At 39.3% G+C, this 11236-nt stretch overlaps 1 protein-coding gene and 1 long non-coding RNA gene across 2 annotated transcripts in view; one reads left to right on the top strand and one right to left on the bottom strand.

The window, feature by feature from the left end:
• Positions 1 to 1717: 1717 nt before the first annotated feature.
• On the bottom strand, positions 1718 to 2471 carry LOC118599562. The gene is made up of 2 exons (XR_004948966.1): positions 2334 to 2471; positions 1718 to 2216 (listed from the first exon to the last, which is right to left on the bottom strand). It is a non-coding gene; the product is annotated as an uncharacterized LOC118599562 (long non-coding RNA).
• rtn4rl1b (reticulon 4 receptor-like 1b) overlaps positions 2215 to 11236 on the top strand; it is a 197166-nt gene continuing 188144 nt past the window's right edge. Inside the window, exon 1 of the mRNA XM_024277508.2 lies at positions 2215 to 2808. Within this exon, the coding sequence (XP_024133276.1) occupies positions 2796 to 2808 (13 nt within the window). The 5' untranslated portion in view covers positions 2215 to 2795. The remainder of the gene's footprint in view (positions 2809 to 11236) is intronic.

Here is an 11236-nt window from a genome sequence, read left to right as displayed (position 1 = left end):
TGTATAGGGTACCTAAATTTCAGTTGTGGGCTATTTACTAGGGGGTGTGTATTGCCAAGAGTCTGGGGATGGGATAGTTATCATGATGCATGTCTCAAAATACTACGTATCGCGATGTATCCCAACACAGTTCTTCTGTAATTCTGAACATTTTACTCTGAAGTTTAGAAGAACTTCTGCTTGCTTTTGCTCGACTCACTGCTTCACTTGTTCTTATCTGAGCAGCAAAGATCCTCAATCATGTTTTAATGATACTGGTTTCAGTTCAGTACTCCTTAGTTTTTATTTGTAATGGCTACCAACAATTTGGGATGGGTCTCAAAACAGCAAAAACCGCGAGGCTAACTGAACATTTACCACAAGTTGGTTCTCGTGCTTGTTTTTGGTCCGGTGTAGAGCTGCTCAAAGATGCTGAATGTGCAGTGTTGCCAACTAGCAATCGGGGGCTTAGGTGGAAAAAAAAAGTAAAGCCTGGTTAACGCCAAACGCAGAAGCGCTGTGAAGCAGTGTGCGGGCAGAGTACGTGCGGTATTTGCTTAAGTTCCAGTTCACATTAGACAGTCGGTGATCACACTCACCTATGGTTATTTAGAGCTTTTTTCCCCAATCATCAGACACCCAAAACCACAAAACTTCCTCCGTAGTTGGCCACTACGTTGATGTGTGTATCTGTTTGTTTTAGTGTGTTTATTTTCATCTCTACAGTAAGTTTAGATACAAAAATATGATCACATTTGTTAATTGCTGTATTTTATTGTGAAAAATTGGTAATATTTTGAAAAATTTACCAGATTTTCTGGTGTGTCTTGGGGTAACTTTCTGCCACGCAGATCTTTCGCGGCTAGCGTAAAAAATAGACCTGATGCTGAAACGACCGCTGCACGACAGTAACAAGCCGCATCTGTGTGAACTAACCATATGTTAACAAGGACGCCAAATGGAAGTGGCCTCCGTTCTGCACCCTTTAAAGGCCCCCTTTGATGAAAATCATGTTTTTTGAGTTTTTAACTTATATAACATGTACAACAGCAATGCTGCACATGCGCTAAACTCCTCATCTAACCCAGTTAGCATGTCTAGCTCAGATGCCAGAGAAGAGAAGATGGCATCTTCCCGTTGACTGCGGTCAAATGAGCTGCTGTTCACATTTCCATGGTCAAATCAGCTGTCACTGGATTTTTTTGTGTGAGATTCATACAATAATTACGGTAGCAGGACTGAGAACGCTGGAAAATCTCCACCAGACTCCACTAAGCTTCTTGATGTGACCACGGAAATGCAAACGGCTCATTTGACCGCATTGGCAAAGGATTGTAAATCAATGAAAGTTCCGTCCATGAAGATCTTCACTTCCTCGTCTGAGCTGACATCCAGCGCCAAATAATACGGCTGGACATTACTGATATTGCTTGACGTTTTTCTGTAGCAGTGGTGGAGATTTACACTAGCGAGACACCGAGCTATCATAATCAGACGGAGGGGGAGATCATGGGACAGGGCTGCTCAGCTCAACTCCAAAAGCCACGCCCCCTCAGAGGAGACTTTGGAAAGAGAGGCTTCAGATCAGCATGAAAAATGACTTTTTAAGACATTTAGCTTGTGGGATGGTTAAAACTTCATAATCATCATTGAAAAACTACTGAGAACTTTCTTTTTTTAATAATAAAAACATAAGGGGACTTTTTCTCTACACAGAAGGATATTCCACATTGTTGAATTTTTTTTTTTTTTTATGAAAAGAAAGAAAAGTAATTGAGTCAAAAGTTAAGGTCAAAAATTAAATGCAGTTTCAATAGGCCTTCTATACGGGTGATTGACAAATTAAAGAGATAAAGCAAAACAGATTAGAACTTTATTGATCCCACAAAGGGGAAAGTGCCTTGTTAATAACATTAGACATACCCTTAAAAAATAATAATGTTAATTATTGGATAGTAATTGTATAATTAATGTAATAATCATGTAATTAATTATACTTGTGTTTAGTAAAAAAAAAAAAACACCCAAACAAAATATATTTTTACAATATTTGAAATTATTACGAGATTGCAATGTCCCCTTTGAAATTCTTCTTTCCTGTTACACTGGAGAGCTGTTGGGGTGGCGCAGACAGAGGAACACAGCTCCATGCTGCCCGCCCGGTGGAGGGTTGAGACGTCCTCACACTTTTCCCTCCCTGCGCGCACCAGACATCGGATAACCTGAACGGATCCTCACTGAAGAGACAAACAAGAGGGGCAGACTTTCATCAACCCAGCATCTCTGTAAAGTGGGGTTTGAAGAGTCCGCGGCGGGAAATGAACCCAGAGAGAAGAGTAAGTGAGAGCTCGTACCGATCAGACATCCTCTGACTCACTGACAGATGAACATGGATGTAAAGATCTGCTGTTTGGAGCTGATCTGAAAGCCTGCGCGCGCTCGTGTGAGCGGAGTTGGCTTCCAGCGGTTGTGCCGGACAGCCTGTGGGTTCCATCCGCGCCCAGCACGGACAGAGTTCCGCTCTGCTCGGATAAAGAGGAACCGTTCCCGTCCCGTTTTCCTGCACCGCATCAGACTTTTTATTGTATTATTATTTTATTTAGACCATCAGGAAAGATCGTTTCCGTTTGTCTTTAATGACAGCCGCGCGTCAGGAGCGCGCGGACATTCAGAGGAGCGACTGCTGACATCTGCACCACGACGCGCGCGGATCTCCACATCAACTTCCAAAGTAAAGCGCACAAGTTTTACGCCTGGAATATATGAATAGATGACTGGCGCAGGACACAAGAAGACGCACACTTAAGACCTGCACGATGTTCAGAAGGGGTGAGTGAATCCAGCCTTACCAGCTCCTTTTTTTCTCAACAGGATTATGGGGCATAAAGCGGATTGTGCGCCGCTTTACTGCATGCCCTCTTCACTGTTCCAAACAGATGTTGAGACATGACTCATTCCTAATGAACCACAGTGCCCTGCAGATGTGTTTATTGCAGGCGATGCGCCATCGAAGGCGCATCATTCATTTGCCCAACACAGGCAGGCAGGCAGGCAGCAGGTCTGTGGGGATGAAATATTCATCTTTGTGAGGATACACGGGCATGTCTGCGTGATATTAATACAGCTGATGCCGCACTGCAGTTTATGAGTTGTGCACAGGTCACAAGGCTATCTCTGCCAGCGCTGCGCTCTCCTGGACTATTATTATTATTATTTTGTTTCCTGTGGATTCATTTAAGTGTGATGGAGCCCAATATATGATGCATGGACACTTCATACCTTCACTGTCCTCTGTTCATGGATAGATATGCACCCAAACAGACTCACTTACTGTTTCTTTCCTCTGGAAGCTAAGTCTGCTCTTTAATTGGCTTTAGATCTGGATAACTGTCTGCACAGTGGGGAGAGGAAGACCTCTAATGAGAATGAATTACAGTCCTGCATGATCCCACTGTGCTATTATGACATACCGGAATAATAGTGGAATTAAACTGCTTCTCATTTTTCTGTGGTCACTGCACGTCCCTGAGAGAGCAGTCCAATCCAAAAATATTTAGCTTTATATCATATCATGCCAGTAAAGTATTGGTTTGCTTTCTTTTTTTGATTTAATTTAAATTAAAGAAGAGCAGAATGTGATAATACACAAGGCTACATCCTTGTTGGAGGTCACAGCAAACACCCACAAGTCACTTTGTGTTGTGAAAAGCATCTTTTTAGAGCACGTTTGTTTCTCCTCGTACCCCGAAGGCAAGACAACATGTTTTCTTTGCTGCCATAAGATCCATTTTTTGCAGTGAAATAAAACACATCACGTTGATGCCTTTTTAAAGCAGCATCAGCTTTAGGGAAAGGCTCAAAAATGGAAACTCATTCAGGTTACGAGATTCTTTACACATTTAATATTGTGGTTGTAGCAAATGTGTACGTTTTGTGACACACAAAGCTGCTAAACATTCAAGGGATAACACATAATCAACATTTTCAGAGAAAAGTCTGCCCACAGTCACCATTTGTTCTCTGCTCCCGCTGACAGCTAAATAGAGAAGTGGAAGGTGCAGAGGTCATTTGCATCCAACGATTTTTGTAATCCAAACATGCCCCCATCCCTGCTTGGGCGCGATCTTTTTTGTATCTGGATCAGTTTTCTTACTGCTCCCCAGTGCCGGGCAGAAAAATCACTTAATTCGAGACGAGTGACTTCAAAGCACACATTTCGCTAGTCTGCCAAAGCTCAGTATTTCCGACATGTCTGAGTCTACAATGGTGAGGAGGAAAAAATGCGTCAGCTTTGGTAGGAGCAGTGCAGGACTTCTTTATTTTACCTAAAACAAAACATTTCAGTGAACCTTTACTATAACAGATTCATTTATAACGAAATAGCTCCTCATAAGGAGACTTCGCTGGATGGTTTTAATACCTATTTTTTTTATTTATTCACACTTGATTGATGTTAAACATTTTACAGAGATTCATAATTATTTATGTGCTCTGGGATCCTCATTTCTGATCCCCTTGCCTGTGCATTTACCCAGGCCTGCGTGCACACATCAATCCACCTGTCTTTGCTTCCACGTCTGTGTTTTCACCAACTCTGATTCCCTCAGAAGCAGTCAGTTACAGAGAGGGCGCATGGAAAGGGTTGTCAGAGCAGCTCTGAAACTAAAGGGGCAAGATGTCCACGCAGCATTTGGTAGTGCTAAAACTGACGTTACAGGATGTACTAGTTTGTTGGATGAGACTAATTTAGGATTTTAGTTTTGTTGAATGTTTTTTTTATAAATGCATCTCTTGAACCTTTCACTAAGACCTTTCAAACATTTTTAGGTTGGTTTGTGGGTTTCCTTTCCAGTCATTTAAACATACAAATTAATCTATAAATATGATACTGGAAATCAGTACATTTGTAGCTACTGTTATTTCTTTTAATTTTATTTTATTTTTTGGCTCTTAAAATGTGAATTAGTTCAGAAACGTTGGATCTTAAAAATGATTAGTTGCAAACAGACTTCTGGGGTCATTCTGTCAAAATGAAAAAAAAATCTCATGACTTCTCTTGAAGTGGGACTCCAAAGCAAGATAAAAGGGGTCAGCGCTCTGCAGATAGTGCAGATTTTGCAAACAGTTTAAATAAAATGTGGTGTTACCTTGTGCCGAGTGTGTCTGAAATGTACGGTGGCCCTGAAGGGCCAATCACATCAACAAATCACTCAAAAAAAAACATGTAAAAGAGCACAATGAAATAAAAAAACATTCCAATAGTGTCTACCTTTTTCAGATTTTCTTTCTGTTTTATAAGTATTTCATTTTAATTTCGGGAAATAACTTTTGTTTTCCTAAACTTTTATTATTTATTTATTCAATTATGGATTTTTAAAGAATCACGGTATGGTTTTATTTCTGGAAATCAGTTTTGATTCCTAAAATGTAATGCGTTTTTATTTTTTTTCATTGTTCTTATGATCTTTAACATATTTGTGCGTTGAGTGATTTGTTGTTGTGATGTGTGCTTCAGGGCCACCGTAGAAATGACTATTGATGACAATGAAGACTGCTGAGCTCCATTTGAAGAAAAACTATTTAAAATGTGATTTTCTGAAGTAGTACAATTACTGTTTTACACTTTGAATGTCACAGACTCAACATTTTTAGTGAATATATTAGGTAGTAAGGAGCAATGAATGAAAAAAAATATGATTTCTGTACTTCATGTATGATATCAAACCTTATTTGTCAACCATAAATGAGTCCAAAATACTTTGCATGCAAACTATTGTATATATATATATATATATATATATATATATATATATATATATATATATATATATATATATATATATATATATATATATATATATAAATATATATTCATCAAAGGCAATGGAGCAGGTTTGCAACTGATGTTTTGCGCTTTTACTTTGAAAGTCTGAAAGGCAGGTACAAGAACTTTATACACAAATGGCTGAATCTATCTTTTTTTTAACAAAAGGAAGACCTATCTTTTCCACTCATATAAATACTTTGCAATGCCAGAGGCAAAGTTTGTCGAGACATATGCTATCGCATATCCAGTGTTGCAATATTTGTGCTTCTGGATAAGTTAAGGGCTTTTATTGAATTGGTCATGAATAATTAAAGCTGTTTTCTATTTTCTCTCATTTTTCTCAATGTCACATTTTTTTACCATGGACTTTTAGTTTGTGCAAAGTCCGATCCTCTCCTTCATCCCCACTGCTCCTCATTTTCCTCTTCAGGCCCGGGCTGCAGCTGACATTTAGAGCCTTCACTCCGTCGCCTAATGTATATCTCAAAGGTTTTCTTTTTGGAAGGCCGTTATTGGCCAATATCAGTGCAGATACAGACTGACCAGCTGCCCAATGTGCACTTCAATGAACTGAGGAGTTCACCTTAGTGCTTGTGTCTCGGAAAACTATGAGCATTTTGGGCATAAATGTTAGTTCAAACAAGTGCAGAGATGGTCTTGGTCAACTTTTTTCACTTTCCAGCCCAATTTCAAACATCATAATTAGCCTTTTTGAAGCTAACAAGGTAGCCGGATATTTAAGGAAATAAACAGTCACTCTAGAATGCATGAGCTACGGACAGCATGAGCACAGAGGAAATACAGTGTCCAGTCGGGCAAGAGAAAACATAAAACGCTGCAATATTTTTGCAAAAAGATGAAAAACGGGTTTTAGAGCTCTTGAACAAGTGTTGCGCTGAAGTGAAAAAAAAATAAACAAATGTCAAACCGACTTATAGAATTGCGCTGTAGTAAAGACCCACTCCATTGAAAACTGCATTTTTTGTGTTTTTAAAATGTTTTAATGCAGCGTGGGCTAACTTTTTCACTCGTGGGACACATGAGGTTCTAAAATTTGGGAGATCACAAGCAGATCTGTGAAGTGTTGTGAAACCCCCTCTCATTAAATAAAGATATAATATGGAATGTGGATGAAAACACGCTTTAATTCTGATTTTTAAATGACTATGTAGATTTTTAAAACAGAATATTTTTCAGTTTTTATTTCCAAACTACAGTTTTTTTTTCCATTATAGTACTAACTACACCAATAGGTTGATGTCCTTCAGGGAAAAACGCAAACTTATTGAAATGCTGGATTCCTATGGTGATGGAGAGATTGGAAAAATGAGCATCTGTCTCGGGAAAACACACATGAACGTCAGAAAAACATCAACATTTTCCTAAATTACATGAATGCACAATAACTTTCTGCACCTAAACTAAGTTTAATAAAGCCCAATGAGGGAAATATTCTTTGTGATTTTGGGCTATATAAATAAAATTGAAATTAAGTGAATTTAATGTAAAGTAGTGCACTATCTATGGAGAGACACTAGAATTAGAGGGAAAATAAAACAATAAATAGGATTTTCAATATAATTTATTCCAGTTTGGCGGGCCAGATTCAATAATTTAAAGCACGGCCCTCAGGCTGTAGTTTGCCCATTCCTGCTTTAGTGTCATTTTGTTTTAAGATGGAGGACATACACAAGTTGGCCCATAAGTTTCATGCATAGGAGAATGTACAATGTATATATATTTTTTTATATTTCAAACACCCTAGATCAGGGATAAGCAACTCCAGGCCTCGAGGGCTGAGCTGTCTGCAAGATTTCCAGATATCCAAGATATACTCATGACTGATTTCCTGGTTCAAGTGTGTCCAGCCAATAAGAAGATGCTGAAGTATGCCGGGTATGTTGGAAAACATGCAGGAGTGCGGCCCTGAAGGCCTGGAGTTGCCCATCCCTGCCTTAGACGATACGTTTGACCAAAGTGCAATGAATTGAAATTATACTGATGGCTGGATCGGGAAGCCGTTGCATGGTTGCACGAAATTTTAACAGAAAATATCAAACGAGCATCACACACAAGACTGTGACAAAACTTATTTGCACATTTCAGAAAACTGGAATTGTTGCAGATAAACCACACTGTGGTCCAAGGCTTAGGGGCACCGATGAAGACGATAAGAACTTATTCAATAGAATGTTTATTTTTACTATGTATGGAAAAATGGTAAATGGTAAATGGCGTTTACTTGTATAGCGCTTTCTACCCTCCTTCGAGGGCCCAAAGCGCTTCACAGTCACAGACCCATTCACCCATTCACACACACATTCACACTCTGGTGGTGGCTCCGCTGCCGAACACTGGCGCCAACCTCCCACCAGAGGCAATTTGGGGTTCAGTGTCTTACCCAAGGACACTTCGACACATGGGCGGGCAAGGCGGAGTCGAACCAGCTCACTTCTGATCAGGAGTCGACTGCCCTACCACTGCACCTCGGCCGCCCCTAAAACTTATGGATCACCTTGTATAATGGAAACTAAGCTCAAAATTACATTTCTGACTATTTCTTTGTTCAAATTTTTGTGAGTCAGTAGCAAATGAAAAGAGGCATTTTGAAAATGCTTATAAATGTGATGTAGAGGCTATACTATGACAAACCACAAGCTCCCTGTTCCATCCCATTTGATTCATCCATATGTAGACGACTAGATCCATGTACGTCTTTGTTTTCCTCGTCTGAGCTGATATCTGGATGGATACATCCAATATTGCTCACCGTTTTCGTTGCAGTGGTAATGTTAGGTTGGGTTTGTGAGGGGCTGTAAGCTAGTGGAAGAATGTGCAAAAAGGGTACTCAGTTGTGGGCGATGGGAAGGGGGGTTGGGGTTGCCAACGGTACTCAGAAGTGAATTTCTGACAAACTATTGCCACTCTGCAGAAACTACAGTTGCAGGAGAAAATATGTGAACCGTTTGGAATTACTTGATTTATTGCATAAACTGGATAAAAACATGTAAACATAGATTAGTTTGATGTAAATAGGCAATGTTTTGTGATATAGATTGAAAAATGTAGATACTCCCAAAGGGTTCACGTACTTTCTCTTGCAACTGAATGTCCTGAAAATAGCAAAATCATATTTAAAAGACCACTGAAATGCTTTTACAATAGATCAAATGATATTCTGAGTGGGTCTGTAAGCAAAAGAACTGGCAAAAAATAGAAGACAGAAGCCTATAAAGTTTCAAAAACTTGATTTGAGATGTAGCAGATCATCACCCAAAAGATGAGGGATCATCATGTCACTTTTATGTGTTCCCAAACAGAGAGCAAAGCACGCTAAAACGGACTTAGAAACAGCTGATGTTGAAATGATCTTCAGGAGATTGCAACAACTGTAACAAGAGAACAATTACAGAAATAAGAGCAGCTAGCAAGACCTCATTTTTTTTTACTGTATTGCACCTCCCTTAGTATTTTAGACCAACAAGTGCAGCAATCAGCGCCTAAGTACTCTTGTTAACAAAGTTCACACTCAATCCAAACCACAGGAGCAGACAAAGTGACTTTTCTGGTGTAAATATGTCCTGATTAAACACATGCTAATCCTAATGAAACACTTTTTTTTTCCAGAACACGCAATTTTCCACCTTTTATTGGGAATCCTAATAAATCGAGCTACATTCCTCGTTGTAAAATTAGTTGCCGATAAAATCACCAAACAGTCGCGCTTGTATACATTTTTGCACACACATCTACACAAAAAGCAGCATTTGCTTTTCTGTAAATACCAAGCTTGCCAGATATGTTTAATTAGGGAATTCATTTTTGCTGAATTCATTTAATGCAGCAGAAACTCTTTAATAGAATTCAGCTGAAAGAGAACCAATAAAATTGCAACAACACCGCAGACTATGCAAGCCCTATGTTTGTGCATAAATGCATACACATCAATAAATGTATGAATGCCAATTAGTTCAAAATTTGAACCTTTACATGAAAATACAACTTAATTTATTTCCTAATCTTCCAGCTACAGAGATTTAATAGAATACTCAGGAAAAGAAAAAAAACCTGCTGGGACTCTGACACATTTGGAAAAGCAGATGTAAATGCATGCATTAACTCCAAGAGTTGCACATTGCTCATGTGGTTTTCAAAACTTGCAGTCTGGATTGGAAGATTTTCAATCAGTAACTTCAGCACCAAAGGAATCACCTGTCACCTCCACTCTTCAGCGTTCCAGCTCGGCTCCACTTTAAAATCAACGTGTGTTTCGGCTCTGAACTATCAGCGCTCTTTTGATGATTATGAAGCAAAACTACAGAAGTCATCAGAATAGACAGTCAGCATATTTTTTTTTTAGCAGTCAACGTAGATGTCTCTAATTTAAAATCCACAAACACAAAACGAGGAAGTTTTGATTTACAGTGGTTTTGCACAAATGTTTTCCAAAGATCATGAGGTTCCAGTATCAAAAGTGGAGGATCTTCTCCACTCATATGTTTATCGGCCTAATGCTCCCACAGTCTGTGCCACTCCTCCATGTCAGATCTGCACCGCTGTTCTTTACAGGGTGACTTGTTCCTCTGCTAAAAGGCAGTCTGGACAGATGACGATGGGGGAAAGGACATCTGAACAGAAACGAAGGAGGATAATGTAGTGTGAAACCGAAAAGAAAGGAAAAATGCAAAAAATACTTTAAAACACCTTTAGCATAAACATTTCAACTTATTTTCCTTTTTAGCTTCCTCCGTCTTATAGGTCTGATTCACATATTTGGTTTTACACTGGATACCCTTTCTGGTACAAGCCTCTGTATTTATCCGCTCTTGGGACAAGGACACTGAGACCCCGGCTTGAGCCCTCATCTGACTACATTTTAACACAGTATTGTATTATTAGGAACAACTGATGATGCCTCTTAATGAAACGTTTTAAGAAAGAGTATATTAAAGACCCACTTAGATTTAAAAACATGTTCTTGGTATTTCTCTTATGGTAAGTGGACAAAATTAAACTTAAAATAGCATTTCTGAGTATTTATTTATGCAAATTAATCAGCAGCAAACGAAAACAATTACACAAACTAGTAGGTAAGACATAGACCCCACAACAGCAAGCCCATTACTCCCTTCTCTGCTCCTATTTGATGCATTCACTTTTATAAGACTAAATCCATATACGTCTTCCTTTTTTTCTTATCCGGTTCAAAACTGTACGGCTCGATAGATCCAATATTGTGCACCATTTTTGTTGCATCAGTAGCGTAAAGCCTCGCGTCCACTGAGCGGTCCGGACCGGTCTGATCCGGTATTTTCAGCACTTTCATTGTAAACTGGACCCATTAAACCAGGGGTCTCGAACTCAAATCAGCCGGGGGCCGCTGGAGGCGGAATCTAGTTGAGGCCGGGCCGCATCAGGATTTTCATAAGA

The sequence above is a fragment of the Oryzias melastigma genome, linkage group LG13, assembly GCF_002922805.2.
Source record: "Oryzias melastigma strain HK-1 linkage group LG13, ASM292280v2, whole genome shotgun sequence".
Lineage (NCBI taxonomy): Eukaryota > Metazoa > Chordata > Actinopteri > Beloniformes > Adrianichthyidae > Oryzias > Oryzias melastigma.
This window is presented reverse-complemented; position numbering and strand designations above follow the sequence as displayed.